Below are 25,060 nucleotides of genomic sequence, written 5' to 3'. Positions count from 1 at the left end.
AATGCCTCTCTCAGACATTCACCTGAGTTTTGAGTCACCACACCTCCACACAAAGCTATTCCTTTAGCTTATTTTTGAAGAAAAATGAAATGTGAGGCTTAAAACCAAAGCATATTATTTAATGCATCTTGCAGGGCCTCAGCAAAAGTAATGCAGTCAAACACTGGGATTTATAAATAATTAAAACTAATTCTTAAAAGCACCTATAGGTCCCAGAGAATTGTGAAAAGAGAACTCTAAAAACAGATGGGAAAACTGTCCCCTGGAGCCCTTGAGGTGTGTGTTACGGTCATGCTTGAGCTTTCCAAGAAGTGCTCATTATTTAAGGGCACTGGTTGTCTTTGGTGTTCACTGAAAATGTGTGTTTCTTATTTTTCTTAAGAAATTGATTGATCACCTGTATAAAAATTCTTACACTCCAATTCCAGGGCCCAGAAGCTCCGGTGCTGAAACCTCTTCCAGACCCTGTACCCTTATATAATAAATGGTACAGATTAGAATTCATTACAATACTATACTTACAATGTTAAATGTAAGTAAATGCTTCCCTACATTACGTGAGCTCTTCTAGCATAGGATAGAATCCAAAGAGGGGATCATGAGTGCTCCTGATCTATAGCAGGTCAGTCAGAAGCACAAGTGACAACTGGCTTTGTGACTGGCCGCTGAAATGGGAGCCGTCTTTTAGGACTGAGCCCTTAACCTGTGGGGTCAGACGCTGTCTCCAGGTAGAGAGTGTCAGAATTGATTTCAACGGCAGGGCACTCAGCCTGGGTTCGGAGAGGACGGGAGAATTGCTTGGTGGTGTTGGAAGACATTCCAGACCCTCATTCAGTGTTTTCTAAATTAAGATGAGCATCCAACTAGGTATATTGGCATATGATGCTAACTTTTAAGGAACAATTTGCTCTCATTGTTCCCAAGGAACAATCACCCTAAAAATGGTGACAATTTTCAAAACAGAACTTAGTAGGACTCATAACTCACATAATTTTCCAGCAGTAATTTATCAGGGGATTGCTCACTCCCTCCCCTTGAGCCCAACCAAATAATAGAAAGTACTGGAAAAAAGATTATCATTAAATGATTATTTGATAAAAGACATCTGAGCCCCTAGTTCCTTTTCTTAAAGAATGTATTTAGGGAATGGCAGCTAAGATGACTCTGTTTGACTTAAACATATTTACTCCTGAATGGAAACAGGAGAGAACTATGTTGTCCTCTGTAGTAACTGCTGGGAGTTCAGGAGGACATGGGAACCTTGGTCTGAGTAGAGAGAATGTGTCTTGTTAGCAGAATCCTCCCTGCAACCCTGCGTGAGAGCCAAGTAATTTAGAGAATGATGCTCATGTTGTGCTGATTTACTCTGTTCCCGGACTGTCATGAATTAATTTCATTTAAATAAAAACAAGGTTAATCTTGGGGATAGCCAACATAATAAAGTAATTTTCCCTCTTTTTGAAGTAGCATATTTAATAAATATGTATGCCTTTCTTCACTATTCAGCTAAGACCACCCTTCCCTGAAATCATCTATGCTGAGAAATTTAAGTCTCTGTTGGAATTAAGATGTGCCCTAAAAATGTGAAGTTTTACCTTGGGTAATTTTTATGTCAAATGGAAAAAGATGAACATTTTATATCCCCTTGCACCTTGAGGCAAAAAATCCACTGTAGATGGTTGTTGCTGATGTGACTTGGTACAGACACACTGATTTTTCCAAAAAGGAATGACTCAGTCTCTTGACTTAGCACCCCATGCGGTACCCCAGCTTTGAGTGAAGCAGGTGTAAGGCAGAGTGTCAGTGACTTCCAGAAATGCGTGGGTCCTCTGAGCAGTTAATGCAGCTGGCGGACCAAACAGGGTATACTCCTGAGAGGGTGGTCTTTGCCCACACCCATCTGCGCTCCCAGAGCTACAATTTGAAAGTAATGTTTCTTAGAATTAGTCTGAGTTATCACGGTTATTTAAGACTACTGCATTCCAGATTTTCTTCAGATGTTGGAATTGTCTCCTTCTCCCCGGGTGACTAGGATTCTGCTTCATTCATAATGAGAATGCAGGAAGTGAGCACACATTCTAAAATAATCGATTCAAGGGTGGGAACACTTGCAAAGTCAATACTAGTGCAATACAAAGGAAGTTGCCTCTTAATAGGACAGATAATCAACATTAGAAAACACTTAGAACAATTCATTTAATATTCTCTGCATCTTTACAAAAGTCCCCTAAATAAGGTAGATCAACCACCCTCCTTACACTCGATGCCCAGGGGATTAATGATTTACCTGCGGTCACTTGGGAGTCTAGACTAAGTCACCGGGTCTTCTCTTCCTAAATTTTGGGAACTTTTATGTGCTTCATGATCCCTGATGAATGATAATATTCAAATTCCTCGAAAGCGGGTGAAAAGAGGGTGGTCCCATTCTTTAAATGAATTGAATGTTTATTGTGATTTTGAAGTCACAAAATCAAAACTATTCTAATTTGGAAAACTTTGATTGACCAAACCATGACACTTCTGTCTTATATTGAGCCATTTTAGCTTATTTATATGTTTTCCAGTTATTTTTTCTCCCAATACTACTTGAGAGTGGAGACTTTCAAATATTTTTAAAGTGATCTAATTTTACTCCAATCAGTTGAATCAATAGATTCAATATCAAATCTTGTGCTATTGTATATTTTCTGTTATTGCATATGCTCTATGTATTTTAAAGACATGTGAATATATGAAATATGTGCATCTTATTGTATGCAACCTATGTGCATTTCAATGATAAATTTCACAGAAAAAATAGTAAACACTAGATAATTTTATGCACACTAATGTATTTAGAGGGAAGTGTAGTGATGCCTGTAATTTTCCTTGAAATGCATCAAAAGTAACAGATTAATGGATGGATGGAAAGATAACAGACACATGACTAAGGATATATATATATATAGTAATTAATGGTGGAACCTAGGTGGTAGGTATTCAGATGGTTATTTCTAAATTATTTCAACTTAGACATATGTTTGAAAATTTCCTAGTAAAGTTTAGGGAAAAAAGAAAAAAAGACCTCTTATTTGATATACTTTTGATTTGTATTGTAGAGATAACTAAAGGAGAAAGGTTATTAGGTATTTCTGTCAGCAGGTAATCTTAATTGCACAGATTCAATTCAGAGCTATACAAGAAACACATAGACCAACACTAGTCATACAATTTTCCATGATGAACAAGCATGTGTGTAGGACCAAGCTGTGCATACCTTCACACGTTGGGAGAGAACCTTCAAACTGCAACTGGGCACTGAGCTTGCAGGTCAGTGTGTCCATCCCAGACAGCGTGTACCCCGGATGGCACTGGTACTTCACAAAATCCCCTGAAAGAGCCAACACAGCACACCTGGGATGATGTTCCCATGACCCACAGAGTGTGTGAACGTACGGAACGTAGAGATGACCACCTACCAAATGAAGTCAGTGAGCAAACCACTTCTGAACCCACATCGGTGTTCAATTTTAGTTTGTTTAATCAAAGGAGACTATTTTCACTTCTTGACTTATAAAAATGCTGTCTTCACTGATACCAGCACAGATTATGTGGCAGGTTTTTTCATAGACTGATGTGTCTATGGTCCCGCCCCTTCCCCCAGGATTACAATTCCAAAAAAGAAGGCAAATTGGGATTGCTTGGGATTTAAGGATGTAGCATAGAATGGCTTTAATGCATCCAGAGAGGGCTAACCTGTGACCTTGGCCTAATTAGCACAATGTTCCCATTAACAGAGCCATTATGAGTAGAGCAGAAATTGGGTCATGTGGTTTGACCAGTGGTCTGAAACATGGGGTGAGAACAGAGCGCTGTATTTGTAGCCGAGACAGAGAAATCCCGGGTCATAGTAATTATACCACAGACATATGCCCTGGCTAGTGCCTGATGATTATTTAATGAAACTCGCATTAATATAGAACAATAAAGCAGAATTTCTAAATATTATCATTATATATACTCACCAATTACATCCCAGTTTCAATGAAAGGTCAAAGTTTTACTCATCATTATTTTAGCTACAAATGATTAAGTCCTTCTAGTGCATGAACATGCTTTTCTAACTAAACACAAATATCGGGGCGCCTGGGTGGCTCAGTCATTAAGCGACTGCCTTCGGCTCAGGTCCTGATCCCAGGTCCTGGGGTTGAGTCTTGCATAGGGCTCCTTGCTCAGCAGGGAGCCTACTTCTCCCTCTGCCTGCAGCTCCCCCTCCTTGTGCTCTCTCTCTCTCTCTGACAAATAAATAAATAAAAATCTTAAAAAAAAAAAAAGTCTAGGGGCACCTGGGTGGCTCAGTTGTTAAGCGACTGCCTTCGGCTCGGGTCATGATCTCAGGGTCCTGGGATTGAGCCCCTCATCGGGCTCCCTGCTCGGCGGGAAGCCTGCTTCTCCCTCTCCCACTCCCCCTGCTTGTGTTCCCTCTCTCTCTCTGTCTCTGTCAAATAAATAAATAAAATCTTTTAAAAAAATAAAATAAACACAAATATCCATTTAAGTCTGTCCCTGAAAACTTTATTTAAAAGAAAAATACAAGCTAGCAAATGCTTGTGGGAGGGGAGCAGGGGTGGGTGAGGTGACGATGTGCTTAAAATGACAGAAGCAAAGTTCAAATGGCAAAAAACAAACATAATGGAGATGGAGGAAGAAAAACATATTTGTTCGATATACGAATTCCCTAGCAACGCTTTAGAATATTCTGAAAAATACTTATTTACTCATGTGAGTAACTACTGCAGTGAGGGGTGGGTGTTAAAAAAGTTGGGTTGAGCTAACGGTATTGTAACAAAGAACACATTACCTATTTCAAAATCCTCATCCTCCATAAGCATTTCTGCCTGTGGAACTGCGGGGGGAGGTTGGCATTTCTTCAGCTGAAATGCTAAAGGGTTTATGGAAAAAAAAAAACAAACTGCAATTACATTTGCTGAATAAACAAAATTATTACAAAAAACATTCTGCTTCTGTTGTTTTAATGCTTAGGTATACTGCAATGTCTCTCTTTGTAAATCATTGTTTTATAAAATTCTCAAGCTTACAGGATTATTTCATGCCAAAGAATATATAAAGTCGAAGGGAAAAAGGGTACAGTCTTCAAAATTATGACATTTAAATAAAACCACTTGACATAGTTTGGGGATGCTGGAAGAGAAATGTTCACCGTGGCCTGGTGCCAGGTCCATATTTACGTCTGCTGAGGTCCCTCCCTGCACCCCATGCTGAGGACTTCCATGGGTGCAGTCTTCAGGAGATAGAAGGGACTGATGCACTTTTCTCCAAATTATTGATTTTCAAAATCAATAATTCCATGGCATTTGCTATGTTGGCTCCTCTGGAGACAGACACAGGAAATCTGGGAAAGGTACTAAATTTATTTCCAGGGCCTCCATATTGGGGTTTCATCTGCAATAAACTTGTCCTGGAATGAGTGCAAGCACACCATCAAATGCCATTAGCAAAAGAGGAGCCTCGCAGGACGCAAGGAAGTCCCAGAAGGCTCTCGCCGGGCAGGAGGCGTATGTCAACACTACCAGGAGACCCAAAAGGAATTCTCCGCCTTAATCGACAAGGTGCGAATGCACTGACCGTGAAAGTTGAGAACAAAGAAGCCTCCATTTGAAAAGTCGCTGTGGAACTTGAGCAGGACTTGGTTGGTGGAGCTGTATGCCGTTTCCAGGGCTGTGTTGCCACTGAAAACTCCCAGCTGAGGTGAATTCTGATCAGGCCCGTCCCTAGAAAAAGAGAGAAGTTGAGGAGAAAGTTCCTAATTACAGCTGAAACTAACAATCATTTTCTTCCGACACGTGGCTTCTATCCTGGCCCGAGCAGCGCGGTCCGAGCCCGGGCTCCAGGGGACCAAGCTGGTGCTCACACCTGGAGACGCGGGGCTGACTTCTACTCGCCCCACTGTGGACCTCTTCATAGCCATCACAGAGACACATTCATCCTGACTCTAGTGACTGTTCACCATGGATCAGCTGCCTTTCATACGTCCATGTTTGAAAGTCTAAATTCAATGGTGTCTCTTTAATTATGGGTGGAATTTATGGAGATCTTGCTACTGAAGTAAAAGGTTTTTAAGAATTTATTAAAAGGAAACGACAGTGCAAAGGTCGAGTCCTGGCCCCAGGATAGCAAAGCAAGACTTAGCTGCACTTTCAACCACTCTTGGAGGGAAAGTTTAAGCCACTCGTCGTTCAGAAATTTTCAGCATCAGTGAGGTCACATGGATGGTCTCCAGCTGAGCTGCCCCGCCCAACATGAGGTAATATGCATAATGAGACCACCTGCCCTCCCCGCTCAGGGAAGGTGACCTTGCCTGAACCAATCCTCTCTCCTGCTAATAACATCTTGCCCCACCCTGCTTCCTATAAAAACCTTCCATTGTGCACGTGGAACTCCTCAGAGTGTCTCTCTACTGGCCAGATGGAATGTTACCTGATTCATGAACCACTAAATAAAGCCAAAAAGATCTTCAAATTTACTCAGTTGAATTTTTGTGTTTTTAACAAACTGAATAAAATACTACCCTCTTGTGAACACTGCGTTTAGAAATATCAAGATGCTTAATGTCACAAAGTTGACAAGACTTTATGGTCTCTCTCTCCGTTAGTGTTCTGACAATAGACTACTTTGTTAATCATGAAGAGCTTTTGCTTCTGCCTGCTAAATCTATACATTAATCCAGGTGAAACGTCTCACAGTACAACGCTGTGGTTTCTGTTTTGCCTTTTGCTTTTGAAAGAGCAGCTTCAGGATCAATTTAATATTTCTCAAGTTCCCCATTCTTCCTCATTCCCTCAGCCGTTGGTTCGGCCATTATCTCCTCCCTGCAAGAGTTATTTCTACAGCCTCAAAATCCAGCCTCCTTTCTTGCCCTCACTTGATACATTTCCCACAAAAACAAGACTGGGAATTCTTCAGCTAAGGTGATTCCCTTCCCTAAAACCCTAGTGAATCCTCATTGCTCTTAGAGCTAAGCCTGGGATCTTTCACATGATTTATAAGCTTCTGTATTCTCTGTCCCGCTCACCTGGACTCCCATAAGACCCATTCCTGACATCTTCCAATACCCTGAACTCACCCTGTCCCCTTGTTTTGCAGGCTTTCCAGTATCCAGAATGACCCTTAACCTTTACACCAACTTTCTACACCAACTTCCCAATATACACATACATGCATACCACATGGTTATCTGCCATTAGTCCATAGTTTTCATGGCAATTTATGCTGGCTGCACATCCTGATCTTCAAGCCTGGGTTAAGCTCACCTCCTCACACCCCATCGGTCCTCCCTCCTTCTCCCAACATAGTATCACAGAGACTTGTCAATCTCTGTGTCCCCTATAACCTCTCACTTCCAAAAGCAAAGGTAGGATAGTCATTCCCATAGACATGAAAATGTAGCCAAGGATCATATAAGTAACTTACCCAAGGCCACATGACCCATTGGAAAGAGAACCAGAACCCAAATCCCCAGCCCTGATTGCTGGCTCAGTACTACTTCCTACACATCATATGGAAGGGCAGTCCTGCCACGTTTACAAAGGATGGCAGGAGGGCTGTGTGTAATCATCTCTTCAATATTTCCAGAAGCACCGAATTCTTATCTCGGCAAAGATTCCTGACCAATTTTTCTTTTAGAAAAAAAAGAAAAATCACACTTAAAAATGTAAAATACAATTACGTTGCGATAATCTACATTCAGAGTAGTCCCAAATTTGTCTACCACGTAACAAAACTCAAACATGTCACATGATGTTTATTCTCTATACCGCTAGATTTCATTGGTAAATTTCCTTTCCAATATCTACCTAAAAACGTCACTTCGTAATATGTAATCTGACATAAAAGCCCCATGTCAGTGGTTGCAAGAATGGTGTAGCACAATCACAGATTAGTCTATATGGAAAGAGTCTCCTACCAAACAGCAATGTAATCATTCACAGCTTCCGTCTGTAGCAAGGTGAAGTTGATGTAGACCCCATGGCCAGGAGGGACGGTGATAAGCCAAATGCAGTCCTTCAAAATTGGGTACTCGTCTGGAAATCCAGGGGAATAAATGGTACCGTTCTGAGATGTTACATTATATCCACAAGGAGCTTAAAAGGAAGCAAAGAAAATTATGCCCTTTACGGTCAACTTTGGAAAGGACACAGTTAAATATTTCTAAGTCTCTAAAGTCCCTTTGCCAAAATTTTCCTTATGAGAAATAATTGTGAAATATTTCTCAGTTACTACTTTGTCAAAGTAATTCCCCTGAAGTCTTAAAACCTTAGAAGAATTATACTTCTAAACTAAGTTATCTAAGTTCCATTTAATACATTCTCCAAACACTCAAAATCCCTTCAAGATAAAGTCATTCCCATAAAAAAAAAAAAGGCCCTTACTCAGTCACTCAGTTATCTTATGTGACCAAGATGATAATGCATAGCACTCTGTGATATGAGGGATTATGTGGAAATTATGCACATATATCATGGAAATTTTCTTGTTGTTGTTTTATGTGAGATTTCTAAAACCTATTTAAACTGCCTAAAAGAGTAGCATCCAAGTCTTTTTGCCTAAAACAAAAATATTATCAATTCTTGGCAGATCTAAACCTGAAGAAATGAGATAAAATTATATATGTGGTGTTTTCTTGAAGGACTTCCTTGTCTCACCAGCTTTCAACTCTGCAAAGACTCACTATTCAGCCTGTGTTTATTTTACTTAATGAACTGGTATTCTCTGTTGCCATGGCAATTATTTTGTCTTATCTATGGAAAAATGAAGAGACTATATATTAGCAAAATAATCTGAGATGCATTATTACACTCGGAGAGTGGGAGGATACAACAAAGTCATAAACGAGTAGGCTTTTTAATCAACCAAAATCTGATAGAGGTGGTCTGAGTGCCTGTTACTAGCATGAATCTTCTGGAGCTTTCAAAGACTTGTCATGAAAGGTGTCGAATTTAGGTGGAGAAAACAGGCCAAACTACACTGTAAAACAAGAGAAACAAACGTCTGAATACAAAATAGTGAGCGATGACATGCTATGAGGCGGTATATGGTACGCTGATGTGTTGATCATATAGATGCATACGTATTTCAAAGGAGGTAGAGAATGTTCCAGTGTAAAATAGATTGAACCCGGCCCAGGTTTTGGATAGAGTCATTAGAAGAAGGGGCCGTGGAGAACATTTTAGCAATGTTATGGAATGAGTATTGATAAGTGGGATTTGGAGGCTGCCAAACTTTGCTTTGTAAACTGGCAAAGCACAGGGGCAACTATAATCTGTAAAATGGGGCCATGATCTAGGCTGCAGTCACTGAGTTACTTGTGTGCCCGGAAGATGTCATACTTTCTCTCACCTCCAAACTTTACGCAAATATTCACTCTGCTTGAAAAGTTCAAAGGCTTTTCTCCTACCCTGCTGCCAGGGTGAATTGATCCATTTCTTCAAAACTCAACTCAAATGTTACCTCCCCCTTAAAGGCAGCTTGGCTCTGGATGGCCATGTTTGTTCACCTGCCTCATGGCTATAATTGGCTGCCAGCTATTCCCACCATTAGATGGTCAGCGGCTAGAAGTCAGGGATGGTGTTCCTTTTCACCTCTACCCACAACCCACTTTCACGCATCCCCAATGCCTAGCTCATATCACAATAAATAAGAGACAATAAGTAATTGATGAATTAAAAATGAGTAAGAGAGTCACCACAAAATATTTTAGTAATGAATGTACTGAAGCAAGTGGGCTGACACATCTTATGTGGACTTGAGGTTATTCATTTGCTATTGACTTATAATCTATAATCCCCAAGACTTCCCTTGTGCATTTTGACCTTTCAAGTTGAATCTTATAATTGTATAACCACATTATATATAGGAGCACCCTTCCCAATGGTGAAAAAACACAACAAAACAAACAAAAAGGATGGTACCCATCTCTTCAAGGGCAAAAGAAATGATACGGTGATTTTCTTTCAAGGACACATTGCTGGCTTCTGGTGTTCTTTATGTTACTTAATAGCTCTAGGACAGTAAGCATGGCAATCCTTGCCATGATTTATGTATGATATTCAAATAACAAGTCCACCATTTACTTATTCAAGGATTATTCACTGAGAGTCTATCACGGACCAGGACATGTGGGGTTAGAGTGGGAGACAGAGCAGAGAACCGCAGAGACCTTTGGATGTTACTGTGTAGTGATGAGAAAGGTACCAAGCAAATGCTAAGTGAGTATAAAAGTCAACTTGTGTAAGTACGGTGAGGGAAAGAACAAACAGCACTGTCACACGAGCTAATAACATTCCACGAATGCACATAAAATTCTTCAAGGCAAATGTTGCTGTGCCGTCTAGAGAGGAGAAAAGAGGATCCTAAGAAAAATGAGAGGAAGTTTCCTTCACCACATCCCCTGACCTGTCTGCGATCCCAGAGAAGGCTTTTCCCTCATTATTGTGGCCCCACAGGCATATTTAGATTTCCATGTCTGGGGGGAATGTAACTTGAAGTCCACAGAACCTGTGGTTGTGGGATCTAACTCGGCATGACGTGGATCCTGAGGTGGAGATCAATCCTGAAGCTGCTCTGAGGGGCATCTAGTCGCAGGAGGATCCGTGCACCACAGCTGAGCAGGCACCTCGAGCTCCTCACTGTGTGCCTGGGAGCCTGGTCACAGTGGGACAAGGAAGCCCACCCCCTGGACAGGACAGAGCCCATCAGCGTACTGTGCACTACACTTCAGAATCGGAAGGGACATGGGTGTCAGACCCTCCTCCACTTCAGGGAGCCAAAGAGTCAACAGACACATAGTCATTCATATATTCATGAATGTACACTGTGATATTGTGATTTATAATAAGAAATACATATTCGGTCTTCCTCCTTGTTCTTGGCACAGGGCTCGGGAAACCTTGGATAAAAGCTAAGTGATAAAAGAGATAAAAGTATCCTTTGTTATTCATAACAAGACCCTTTCTTTTTTTTTTAAGATTTTATTTATTTACTTGAGACAGAGAGAATGAGAGACAGAGCATGAGAGGGAAGAGGGTCAGAGGGAGAAGCAGACCCCCCCGCTGAGCAGGGAGCCCAATGTGGGACTCAATCCCAGGACTCCAGGATCATGACCTGAGCCGAAGGCAGTCGCTTAACCAACTGAGCCACCCAGGCGCCCCCATAACAAGACCCTTTCAACCACACCTGAGCTTACCTTAATAAGGTGACTAGGAAAGCATCGAGGATGGGGCTGGTTGCCAGGGGAACCAAACAAGTAATCTAGGATTGGAAATTTCAGCCCCATCCTTAACCTCCAGGGAATGGGAGGAGCTGGAAGTCAACTTAATCACCACGGGCCAGAGATTTAATCATCATGCCTCTGTAATGAAGACTCCATAAAAACCCCAAAGGATGGGGTCTGGAGAACTTCTGGGTTGGTGAACGCTTGGGGAGCTGGGAGGATGGTTCACTTGGAGAGAATACGACTCTGCTCACCTTCCAACACACCTTGCCCTCTGCATCTCTTCCATCTGGCTGTTCCTGAGTTATATCCTCTGTATTGATCTGTAATCTTGTAAGTAAAATGTTTTCCTGGGTTCTGTGAGTTGCTCTAGTAAATTCATCCAGTAGGAGGAGGGAGTCATAGAGACTTCTGCTTTATAACCAGTCAATGAGGAGCACAAGTGACAATATGGACTTGGGATTGGCATCCAAATTAGGGCAGGGGCAGCCTTGTGAGACTGGGAGTTTCACCTGTGGGATCAGAAGCTCTCCTCGGGAAGACTCTCCAGCAGTGTCGCAGAACTGCTGTTGTAGGAAAAAGGCACCCACTGGTGGCTAGGAGGGTCAGAGTGAGTGTTGTCTGTAACTTTACACGGATGCATGTTAAGAATAGGTTGTGAGAAAGGACTGCTGTGTGAGGCACAATTAATGAGAAAACGTTCTCAGGTTATTTCTGTATGTGTTTCTCCAGAGAAAGATACATACGTGAAAATGATTAAGTTGTCCACTTCCATCAAATTCTAGAGCCAGCAATAGCTCTACTGAATATGATGGAGGTGCTGTCTTACCTTAATGTCTCATGCAATGTGAAGTTTATTCAGCACCTGTTTATATGTAAAAAGCCTTCCTCCCCATCCTCACTTCCTACCCCACTCCACCTGGTACCACTGCCTGAGGTATCACTGTGGATTCTGTTCACTTCACCATAGTTTGAGAACATGAAACTTTTAGGTGGCTCATACAAAAAGTGATGGGTGTATCTCACCAATTCCTGCTCATGTGAAGCCAGAGCCAGAAGATACTGGAAGATGAGCTGGTGGGCAGAGTGGACATCAGCACAGGGAGGTGGAGACTCACTGTCACTTCATTCTACCTGGGGCTAGACTTGGAAAAATCAAGGGGCGCCCACACATGTCTTTATTGTGATTTGTCTCCATTTAAACATGTACAAAGTGACTGTCTCTGAATTGAGATGGATAGAAAGAGCGTAACTGATTTCAATCAGAAATTAAATTTTAAAAACCCTAAATATCCACTAGGACAGTTAAGATAATTTATAGATGGTTTTCTCCAGGATTATATTAAGATTTCTGCCTAACTTTTAAAAGGAGGGTAAAGAAAAAGCCTACAGTACTAAACAACCAATACCTACATTTGGCATGAATATTTATGAATTTTAAACTCTTGACTATCAGTGTAACCAGGAACTGAATGCCTTTTGTCACCGAATATGTGGAGCACTGTAGGTGTTTTAGACCTATTTTTGTTTCCTTCAATTACTTTGGTTTCCTTATGATGGTTTTAAGTTAGAGAGACATAGTGCACTCTATCTTAGGGACTGTTTGATAATGGAAATATTTAAAATAATATTTATAACATAAATATTATGTTTATATAAATATAAATCTTATATATAACAATATTATATTATATAAATACTATAAATATTTATAAATATAAGTAAAAAGAGTTGTATTCTTTAGGATGTCATTTTTTTTTATTGTCAGTATTAGGTATTTATTACCAAGATACATATATAATGTAGTAAAGTACATACTTTTTTGGTGTGTTCATTCTGGTAACATCATCATAGACCCTGTTTCTAAGACTGAGGTATGCAACAAGCTCCGTGGGTAATTAAAAGACTAATTTGGAGATACTTAGGTTACTACCAGAGATCTTAAAAAAATTTATTTTTCTCATTTCAAGCCTATTTGCTTTTTAAAAAATTTTATTGTTATGTTAATCACCATACATTACATTAGTTTTTTATGTAGCGTTCCATGATTCATTGTTTGTGTATAACACCCAGTGCTCCATGCAGAATGTGCCCTCCTCAATACCCACCACCAGGCTAACCCATCCCCCCACCCGCCTCCCCTCTAGAACCCTCAGTTTGTGTCTCAGAGTCCATCGTCTCTCATGGTTCGTCTCCCCCTCCGATTTAGGATGTTATTTTTATTCTAAACTATTGGGAGAGATTATTTTCTGTATTCATCAATCAACTTGGTAAACCTTAATTTTAAAAATTATGTATATAATAACATATTCTTTGGCTGGTTGGATTTCTTGTGTCAATTATGTAATCAAATAATGTTCTGCTTACAAAAATCTGTCAATCTAAAAGAAGTTGCTAACATGTTAATTGCAACATATTAAGTTATCTAGTAATTATCTCTATCCATATAGTTCCCCACCACAGATATTACTGCATTTTAAGTTGAGGAACACTAGGACAGTGCTTAACTTAAAAAAAAAAAATCTTAAAATTATATCTACATACATATTTCAGTGATAAAAGATTAGGTCAACAAAAAATCTAAAATTTTTAAACTGTATTTGTAAGTAGAGATGCATATTTAATTATCAAATTACATTTAGTAAACTAATAAACAAGTCCTTTTAACCATTTTTTAACAATTATAACCCAAATTTTTTAAACTGAGACTTCTATATAATTATGTTACTGGCAAAAATAATGTCTTGAATTTCTCAAGTCACTTGAGACCTATTTTTTCTTTTTTCTCTTAATAGATATCATACTTTTAGTCCAGATATTTTTCAAATGAATTTAGAATACACTAACTTTACATAATAAATCCTTATACAATAAACATATTAATACTGTCAGCATGTACACAGAAATTGGTTTAGTATATGCTTATGAAGATTGATGCCTTAAGATTTAGAATTCTTTTTTTCTTTTTTTTTTTGAGAGAGAGAATGAGAGACAGAGAGCACAAGAGGGAAGAGGGCAGAGGGAGAAGCAGACTCCCCGCCGAGCAGGGAGCCCGATGCGGGACTCGATCCTGGGACTCCAGGATCATGACCTGAGCCGAAAGCAGTCGCTTAACCAACTGAGCCACCCAGGTGCCCAAGATTTAGAATTCTTGAATCTTAGTTGTCTAAATTGTTCAATTTTTACTAAAGATGCCAGAAGTTGTTCAAAGTAGCTATGTTTTTGTTTTTGCTTTTTCACCCCAAGTATCTCTGATCTATTCTGATATTCTTCTGAAGCTAACCAGGTTGGACCTTTGAAGATTGTTTTTCAGTACATTTGTTCTACACACCAGGAATAATTCTGAACTGAAAAACCACGCTGAATTAATAAAATACATTTCAGGTGAGCATTCTGGATAATCAGCAGAGTTTGCTGGTGTCTTGTGAGGAGCTTAACCATAGTGTAAGTGGACACTAATGGACATCTCAACAGCCCACCATTATCAGCAAACAAAGACTTTTTTAAAAAATATATATATCTTTTTGGGAATACAACCTTTCACAGATAAAATAACTTGTTATACAATAATAACCTCTGCTTATTTTTTTCTTGAGTTTAATCTAATATGGAAAGGATATTAAACACACATTGGATGGTGCCTAGAAAGTTCATTTTATGATATTTTATTTGAATTTTATGTTTTGTTTTTTTATTTTGTCTATGACATTATAGATATGAAGAAAGAGATAATGGTAAAAATATTTGTGTAGTAAAGAATTTGACCTTGTCTATAGAGAGGTCTAGCTCTCTATTCTGGGAGGCTGGCAGAGGGGATTAAGGACATACCTGATAGGAGTATCTTTGTTTCATGTGGGTGCTGGCCATACCTAACAGTTTTAGGATGGGGCTGACTGTGCCAGAAAGACCAGCCATGGAATTTAAGATGGGGCCTTTGAGTTACAGGATATCAGTTGGTCTAGAAGCTGACATCAACCACCAGGCAATCCATCAAGCAGTTATACCTACCTCACAGAGCCCCAATTAAAAACTCTGGGCATTAAGACCCAGTGAGCTTCTCAGGTTGGCGATATTCTGGGCATATTGTCGCCCATTAGTTCTCTGAGAGTGATGCATCCTCCTAGACTGTAACCTAGGCATCTTTTCCCATGATTTTCATGTGTCTTTTCCTTGTTATAAACTACAACCAGAATACAATAGCTTAGTGAGTTCTGTGGTCCTCTTAGTGAATCATCCAACCTCAGGGTCGTTTGGGGGCTACTCTCATACTTTCAGCTGGTGTCTGGAGGAATTTAGCTTCAGTCTGGCCAACTCTCGGTCGAATGACAGATCATGGTGTAATTATAAAAGGTGGCATCCCCTTTGAGCTTTCATGCTCACAACTTTCATGCTCACAAAATAATTCTAAGCCAGCAGTTACTGCTATATTTGAAAACAGAGCTTAAAAAAAAGATGAAGCCTTTTTAAATATTTAACTCTACTTTTTAATATCAAGCCAAGAAGTCTCCCATGTGCATATGAATTCAAAGAACTCAGGTGAAAATTACAAATAAGAAAAGGGTTTCATCATGACAATTCAAAGTATTTTATAGATATGCAGATAAATGAATTTTTAAATGGAGAGTAATAAAAAAAGGTTTTTAGGTGTTTTAATAAAAAGCACCAGATATGCTACTGCTATACTTAATTTTATAAAGTAATTTTTTAAATGCTGTTTTACATGTTATTAAATTTGCATTAGACTAGGATTAATTTAACTTTTATTTCCTTTTTTTTAAGACAAGGAATTAAAAAAATACAGCTGAAGTTTTTTTTTTTTTCATAGTTTTTTTACAATAATATAGAATGGAAAAATACAGGTGAAAAATATAATTTAAAAAGTCCACCAGTGGTTTTGTTTTGTTTTTACTTTTTCAGAAGAAATTCAAACACAGCTAGTTGCCTTTCCCTTTTGCCTGGTGGGATATAAATGTTTAGTGTTTCAAAGGACCACAGAGTTGATAATTTCATTATTTTTTCACTCAATATAATGTTCTAATATTAGGCTTACAGGAACTTTTCTGTTTCATATGCTTTCCTTATAAGTACTTGATCTATTAATTTCAACTTGATATTACAAAAATTTCAAAATCATCAAAAAAATCAGGTAGTCATAGAGAAGCTTCAAAGAAGTGATTCCTGTTCAGACTAGGGATATTTGATGAATCCAGATTTCCCTCCATCACCACCTGATTCCCACATCTCCCGAGAAACCCTGATCATCACGCATCACTGAACTGCACTACTTAATTTTTTTCCTAAGACCATTTCTACGCCCTGTCTTTGTTTACACTATTTTTTCTACCCTGGATATTCCATCTCTGAATAGCAAAATAGTATATACACTTCAAGGCCCACTACAAAAATAAAATCAGTTTGCTGAAATACAAAAGCAATATATGATTATTGTAAAAGTTAAAGAATAAAAAAATGAAAAAAAAATCCAGGGTAAAATTAATAAGCATCCGTTCCTCTACTAATCCCATAATTTGGTGGAATGACTGTAATTCTAAATACTACTACTATCATAAAGATTTCCCTGGTCACTTCCCAAGCAAACACCATCCTTCTCCACACAATTCATCAAAACACTTTCCTTGTGTCTGGTTTGTGTTATACATATTTGCGTTTATTATTTTGTTTTCTTTACAATTTCCTTGAGGGCAAGGCCTATTTATTCATATTTTTAACTTACTGGCATATGATATATTCCTGAAATAATAAGTAAAATGAGTTTAACATAATAGATTCCTAATAAATATCTGTTGAATAAATGAATGGATTTTTTAATACATCCATTTAATAATTAATGCACTACTATATATGTGAAAAATGTAATTTGTTGCCAAGAACGATAAGCCTACCGTCACATCTTGGAAAGGGATAATTCCAGTTTCTGTTGATCCCGTGCTGACAGGTAAGGACTGCGTGGCCGATTAAAATGTACCCAGGGTAACACTCGAAAGAAATGGATTGTCCCACACCGTAGTCTGAGTTGATCATATAACCATTCTGAAAAGGAGGTGGGTCCGGGCAGTTCTGTAGTTCATAGGCTGAAACAGACAGAATCAAGCTCAACTATAAGAAGTTAAGTTAGTCTGGAATTCAGAAGGCTATGATCACATACAGCTTCTTAAGACCAGCGTTTTCAGTAAGTTTTAAAGCGTATCTTCTCCAAGTTGCCACTTACCATCCTAAGTAAAACAGTAATTATTAGTAGTAACAGAATCATAACAACTTCCAATTAATAAGTAGCTAACTGTGTGCTTTAGAAGTCGTAAAGCACATACCAACAATCTATTTGATGGTGTTTACCTTGGAAGAAAAGTAGATGGTGTGAGTTGACTTTTATAAAAAAGTAAAACAAATGATAATAAAAATTCCCTATAAGGAATGTCAGGCGAATGTGGACCTAATTTCCTTCTAATTTAAAAGAGAATTATACTAGCACTCCATTCTAAGTGTTATTGACTAAGAAATAATGTGGTTGTTATGTTTTGATTTTTTAATTAATTGTTCGTTACAAATAAAATTTAAAAAATCCATTCCATTTTCTTATTTTAAAAAAAAGTTCTGTAGAAGCATTGCACTAGCAATTACTATCAGTACAATCTTTTTAATAAGATATAGTTTATGCAATAAATCATATTTACATTTTCAATATAATAAAGATACAGCAGTTGGCACACCGTGTCTTTGCAAGTTCCCGAATTGTGAGATAAATTTTAAATTTTAACAGGATGGTTAAACCCTCACTGCTGTTAGCAGATTAAAAAATCCTTAATTTCACTTCATTACTTATTTTGATAGTTGCAATCGTATGTGTCTGGCCAAGAGTCAGATAAACAGCTAAAGAGGGATTGCAAGCAGGAAGCAGAAATCAGAAGATGCATCAATACAAAGGTCTTTCAGCAGCTTCAGATAATTCCTGGCACTGGCTTCCCCAGGGTGAGGAACCAGGAAGAACCTGGAGGGAGACCAAGACCCCCAGGGGGCCATGCAGGAATTCCCCCTGCCTCACGCCTGCCCTCTGGTGTCCACTGGACTAGCGCAGGAGGGCTGTCTGCTCAACAAGATCGGATGGAGATCACATACGGTGATTCATGCAAGCGGACTTTATAAACAGCAATGTGCTAAACATAAATTTATTCCATTTTATTTGTAGCACATTTGATTATTAGTAGGGAATTACATGCATGATATATGGATACTAAGAGAAAAAAGTTACTGGAGGATTCTTAACTCACTGCTATGACATGTAACCTTTAGAACTCAGTATGGAGAAAAACTTTCATCTATACAAAATCAAAAATTTACCAATAATATAATGAGTTTTCTGGGGCTGCTTTTTGGTGAAGCCACATTATAACATGGAATTCCTAAGACAATGAGGAGAAATTACCTATTTAAGGATTTCTTCCAGATCAATAAGCACCATAATCACAATTATTATTAATGAAATTCAAAGCTCTAATAAACATTTGCAAAAGAAAAAGTGCTTTTAACTCACAATTTTGGAATTAGCAATCTAGCATCAAGACAATAGCTGCACAGTCTACAAAGATGTTCTCCAATTTTATTTTTCTTCATCTTATAAGTACACTATTTGACTGTTGAAATCTCCTACAAAGTACCAGACTTCAAGGGAACAAATCTATAGTTGTCTAAAAGAAAAGAGTATTCAAACCTGTATGAAAAAAAATGTCTTGAAGGAAAATACCTCACGGACTAGTGGCCTGTTTGTCATTATCAATTGCTTTTATAATATCACCTCCTATTTGAAAACTAGAAGCTTAGAAAACCATGCAATGCGTATAAAGATAGGGACCGTGAGAACAGAAAGCCAAGACAAATCAGTGTGTGTCTCTCTCTTTCTACTACATATGCATGAACACACACAGATGCACACACCAAACGTGCACAAACCACACACACACACATTTACACACGCACACAAGCGCCCCACACACGTACGCACACACACACAGGCACATCCATACATGTTTACTCACCACACGTGCACACACACACTCCTTTTCTTTACCCCCTTATTGTGCCCCTTCCTGGACCAACCTGGCAAACACTCAGCAAGGCTGCCCACCTCTCCCAAGGGCCACCCCACACTGAAAGCCTTGCAAACAGCTTTTTCCTGAAATCCAGGGCCAATGGCTTAGCAAATATCCACAGTGCATGGTATGCCTCCTTGTAATCTTTTTATTTGAGTCTAAATTTGCTTTATAGACCCATGTTCACAAAAAGAACAGAACCCCATACTGTATTTCAACTATCAACCAATCTCCGTCTTTATTATACTCTTTTAGAATGAAATCAGCAGTTTGTTCTCATTCTTGTTTTGCTTGAAATATAACAAACTCTGTTGGAGAAATGAGTCTTCTAATATATCACATACAACCGCTAATAAAAACTCATATATATATGTAAATATATATATATTTGGATGGCGGCTTCCATGTGAGAAGAATCAAATAAAACTGTGTTCAACATAGCATCCTCCTCATTGAAAGATTCCAGTCCCGTTTCAGCAGTGACTCTGGGGTATCAGCACAAGCATCAGTTATCACAACAAGTTATCAACAAGGTAACAGTGGATACAGATTGCTAATGAACTGTCACGTGAAATAGCATTTAACACACAGACTCACACATGTTTACTCACAGCCTTGTTACAGGGAGGAGAGGTTGCAGATGAGTCCATGTCTACACTGAATTTGGCTTTGAAGGCTCCCTCAGGTGCTCGACTTCCCTCTCCACGAAAAAATCAAGCTGGGGGCCCAGGAGCATGAAGCCACATCTGGTAATCCACAGAATTTCTGAAGTGCACCCATATATAAGCTCCCTGCTTCCCAGACTCGCTGTTATGATGGCTAAGATGGCAGATCTCTCTTCCTCTGCAACAAGGGAATGATCCTGGTTCTTACTTTTAAGTTAGATTATCCACCCCAATGTTCTTTATTGGTCATGCAAACTCCTTGATCCCAATGGCTACCAATGAAGCCAACCTGCACTGTTGCTAAGGTTGCAGCCAATCCCATGCTTTCTGGGCAGCCCAGAGCCTTGGCTGGGGGATGGCTAGCCAAGTTGCTTGCTCCCAGTTGTGACTGTGGTTGTGTCTTGTGCTTTGAGCAACCGAGGAGGAATGCCCAGTAGACTTTCCATGATGGCCTTTACATTGTGGAGAAAGTCTGATTTTAAACCAAAGGAACTGTTGGATTCTCAGGCGACACACTACACTGAGAATCCACTTCCTCCACTGCATCAGAAGCTTGGGGAGGACTGACTAGGGAGCATGCAGCAAATCTCAGCTGGGATGTGGGCATCACCTAGGAGACATAGCTGACATGCACTGTCCAGGTGTGTTTTTGGTGCAGAGGGATGAGTCTCTTAAGGGAGAAGCTGACTGAGATTGTTACCTCTACTTTAGGCCAACCCATAAAAGGAAAGGCAAATCCGTATGATCTGCAGGGAGAGAGCGGGTCAGCTTGTAAGATGGACTACCACCGTCAGCGCTCTCTCCATCTTAAACTAGGATGCCCGAGAGGGATGAGAATTGATACAACTACTAGTTGTCCGCTGTTTTCAGCATTTTTATGTGAGATAGTCTTCCATATAAAGAGCTGCCTGTTGAGAACTTGATTCGCTCATGCAGATGGGTGAAAAGGATAGAGTAGACCCCCAACCTCGCTCTTCTCATTAACCCATGGTGGTTCAAAATATCACGGTGAAAGCAAAGAGAGCAACTCAGTTTTAGAGGCACACAGATTCCATGCAGAAATGTGTGGCTGGGTCGATAAGGAACAGTTAGTGTGCTCATACAATCAGCTAGAAGGTATCCTTCTGTTGTTCATTGCACATATAGGCAGTTTGATTGCTTTTGCTCCTAAAGGGGAAAAATCTGTATCTACAAATGAATGCCTCTCTTCTCATAGATTCAATTCACTCAAATTCAACAGTTTTATAATTGAATAAATGAATAAGAAGATTTAACTTATCCCTTTAAAAAAAATAAAGGTGCTTAGTACACAGAGCAAAAGGAAAATGAGAAAGAGTGGATCTTTGAAGAAAGAAGGCATTTTTACTTCCTATAGCTAAAGAATTAAAATTACCTGTAAGTTCTTTTTTGGCATGGCATTATTACATTATAATGTAGGAAAGAGAGACAGAGAGAGGAATACTTAACTTCTCCAAATGTTGACTTACAAAAACCAAAAGCAAAAGAGAGTCACTAAAATTCTTAATGGCCCCAAATTTCACAAACATTATGAAAATCTAAGTACCAATAAGCCCATACCAATATTATAAGAGTAAAGGAACCCACTGAATTTTATCTTCCATAGGGGAATCATTTATTTGGATCTAGGAAAATATTATTCACATCTACCAATCTCAAGCAATATGGCATCAACTGTTTAAATTATAGGTGTGTAATGTGACCGCCAATGGGATCATGTAGTCATCTTTCTAATATCCACTATATTTTCCAATATCTAAAGAATTGATAAATATCTTCATGCTGCCCTTCGTTTTTCAGTCTTTGACTTAGAAACAGTGTACACAAACTCAATTTTATTCAACACGGCTCTTCACCTTCCATTTCTCAAGTTCTGGATAAGTCATTTAACTTCTGGACAGCTACATCCATGGTAACATTTTTGACCTTTATATGGCCATAAATAAATGACAAGGTTTAAGAATAAGGGGTATGACATAGACATCACTGAGAATGACAAGACTTATCTGCATGACTTAAGCATCTTATGAGTTATTAATTATAAGCTTATCTTATACATCTCAAGTAGGACCTAGGAATTTTGATGTGACATACAAGTCAGAACTGTGTCATTTTGCCCATTTATAAATTTTATAAGATGACAAATAATGATAAACTATCTGTCATCCCTGTCAGATATGCTATCCTTGGAACACCTCAAATTCATGTTCCCAAACTTTTTATTTAATTTACTTTTATGGCTCTCATTTATAGGAAATCAATTGCCTACAATAAAATATATATTGCTTAGGAATTATTTATTTATTTTTAACTTGGATAAACAGAGTCAGGCATCAAGTAAATAAAACATTTGCTCAGCCGACCAGATGTTTGGCCGATACGAGAATTCACCAAATAAATGTTTAAAGGCCACACAGACAACATCAATGATCAAAGCTTGCAGGGACTAAAGGAAACTTTTGAAGCCAATGCCTTTCTACTCTGCAAGGGGCCATCACTATGACACTTGAGGGGACTGTCCCTCCATGTGAACACTGACCAAATGTTTGCAGATTCTGACACTGCAAGATAAAGGAAAGTGGATCTGTGGATATTTCACAAACTGCATGAAATTTAATACTAAATATTTAAAATTTAAATTGTTAAAATGATATTTTGCCAGCCAACTGCAGCAATTTCTGACCTCTTGTCTAGATAATCCCTATTTAGACTCTGTGTGTGTGTGTGTGTCTATTTTAGACCATTCTTTTTGGATTTAAGTAACTGATAGCTTTAGAACTGTGTAGATATGGCCTTAATAACCCTACCTGGAAAATATCAAGAGAAATAAAACAAAAAAAAAAATTTTGAACTATAGAGGTTAGAGTTATGTAAGATAAAATGTAGTTCCAAAACTTCCATGTAAATTCATGGGAATTTGTATTTGATTTCTGGAGGTCACTAAGGAAACAAAAGTTAAATTTTGAATACAGTATTAAAAATATTCAAAATGGAGAAGACTTTTCGAAAGTTCTTGAAATCAACTGAGATAAATCACTTAATTGGCAGCTTATGGAAGACATGTGATTATGTATATTTTTCTTATTGACTCATATTAAGATCATGACAATTGAACAATGGAGGGCACCATATAATAACCAAGTTTAAAATTACGATCATGAATGAAATGCTCATACTTCAACAAAATATACTTCAATAGAAATAGGGAAAGGGTAGAAATCAGATATATAAAAATAGGAAAGAGAAGCATGGGATTCATAGTAAATACTGTTCAAGTTTTCAATTCAGCTAAACAGACAGATGAAGGGGGCATAACAAAGGGGAGGTGTGTTGAGGTGAAATGCACATTCTCTCTCTCAGACACCTGCAAAAGCCTTCTCACCAGGAAAGGGGAGGGAAAACCCCAACACACACACACACACACACACACACACTCATACTCTTTTCTGTGCCCAGAAATGCCTCCATTCCATGATCTTCCCCTACTCTACCACTTAGATAAAACTCAGGAGCACCTTTGTTTGCCTATGACCTGACGAGACATAAATCCTCCAAATTCTCATTCTTTGCCTCGGAAATGGTTAGGTGAACTGCTTGTTCCCACTGATGGGTCAGAACAAAACGCATGCTAACCCAACACTGGTCTCTCGCTCCACCAGGTCCCAGTCCCTTGGCGCCCCCGCCTGAGCCAGCAGCCAGCGCCCCTGTGAGCAGGTCGGCCTTCGGGTAAGACCTTCTCTGGCCCACCACCCATCATGGCCTCTCCTGCTTCCCCACACCCAGTGCCCGTAGGCTTGTCCCTCATCTGCAGAGAGGAAAAACCCTTTTCCCTAACCCTGAAGACCTGTGCTCATCTTATGGTTAGAGCATTGTTCTTTCTATTGAAATAGACCTCTTCTCCCAGGGCAATAAATAATCCTTTCAGATAATGTGTCTCCTTACTAGTCCGAAGTTGTTTTTCATTTAACTGTAGATACCAGGGCTGCTGATGCCTTAGCCTCTGAAGTAGGGACAATCAATGTGGTAAGACTTTAAAGAGTCTGACGGTTTTCTAGGAGAAAGATGAGGATGGTTAGGAGGAGGTGTGTGATGCTGACCGAGGGATCGCCAGGACCCCAGAGATATTGCGGAGCTGGGGCAAGGACGACGATGGAGGTGCTGTCGGCCGCAGAGGGGGCAAGGAGTCGAGACCAGCACCAGGTTTATAGCTGAGGCAACCGGCTAAAGTGTGCACTGCTTGCTCAGAGAGCTGGGGAAGCCTGGCAGGTGAGCGACCTGGAAAAGGAAATCATGCGCTCAGGGCTGCACACGGGGCTCGAGCGCCCGCGCGACCCACACGCGGTTCCGGGACTCGCGGAACTTGACCTGGTGAGCCTGGCGGCAGAGCCGCCCGCGAGTCATCCCTGCTCTGGGTATTTCACAAACTATGAAATTTAACACTGAATATATTTAGTATAGTCTCTGAATCAGGACGCTCGGGGGACGCGAATGACGAAAACAGCGGGCTCCGCTGGGCCCTGCACGGGAGCTTGTGACCCCGAAGGCAAAGGAGGAAGCAGCCCGTGGGCCAGTGGCATCAGCCAGAGGCCGAGCCGCCCCTGAGAGCGGGCAGCGGGGCGGCGAACCCGCGGTGCGGAACGCAGGACGTGGTGCGCGCCTGAGGGCTTCTGCAACGTGGGCGGCCGCGGGAGGGCAGGACGGGGGGGCAGGATGCTGGGTCAGAGGCTGAATCGAACGGGAAAGGCAAGGCAGGAAGAGACACGGAAGCTGAGGACGCTGGTGTACGTGATGCCTCAAAAAATGTCTACCAGAAGACAGGAGTCAAAGGTACACTAAAAATTACATATAAATAGACGTGTGTGTGCACCTTTGTGCGCGCGCCTGCGTGTGTGCGCCTCTGTATGTGTGTGTACCTGTGTGTCTCCGTGTGCACCTGTGTGTGCATGTGTCTGTTCGTACCTTGCGTGCGCATGCACCTGCGTATGCGCACCTGTGTGTGTGTG

General features: G+C 39.8%; 1 protein-coding gene across 1 annotated transcript in view; it reads right to left on the bottom strand.

Moving 5' to 3' along the window:
• The window catches only part of CSMD1 (CUB and Sushi multiple domains 1), a 519,075-nt gene that overhangs the window by 155,872 nt on the left and 338,143 nt on the right, over positions 1-25,060 (bottom strand). Inside the window, exons 30-34 of the mRNA XM_035003847.1 lie at positions 17,173-17,361; positions 7,964-8,141; positions 5,626-5,771; positions 4,841-4,921; positions 3,257-3,370 (exon numbers count right to left, since the gene is read on the bottom strand). Coding sequence (XP_034859738.1) covers positions 3,257-3,370; positions 4,841-4,921; positions 5,626-5,771; positions 7,964-8,141; positions 17,173-17,361 — 708 coding nt within the window. The remainder of the gene's footprint in view (positions 1-3,256; positions 3,371-4,840; positions 4,922-5,625; positions 5,772-7,963; positions 8,142-17,172; positions 17,362-25,060) is intronic.

The sequence above is a fragment of the Mirounga leonina genome, unplaced genomic scaffold (assembly GCF_011800145.1).
Source record: "Mirounga leonina isolate KUSES-001 unplaced genomic scaffold, KU_Mleo_1.0 Mir_128, whole genome shotgun sequence".
NCBI classification, from domain to species: domain Eukaryota; kingdom Metazoa; phylum Chordata; class Mammalia; order Carnivora; family Phocidae; genus Mirounga; species Mirounga leonina.
The sequence above is the reverse complement of the archived record's forward strand: the minus strand, read 5'-3'. Positions and strand labels throughout refer to the sequence as shown.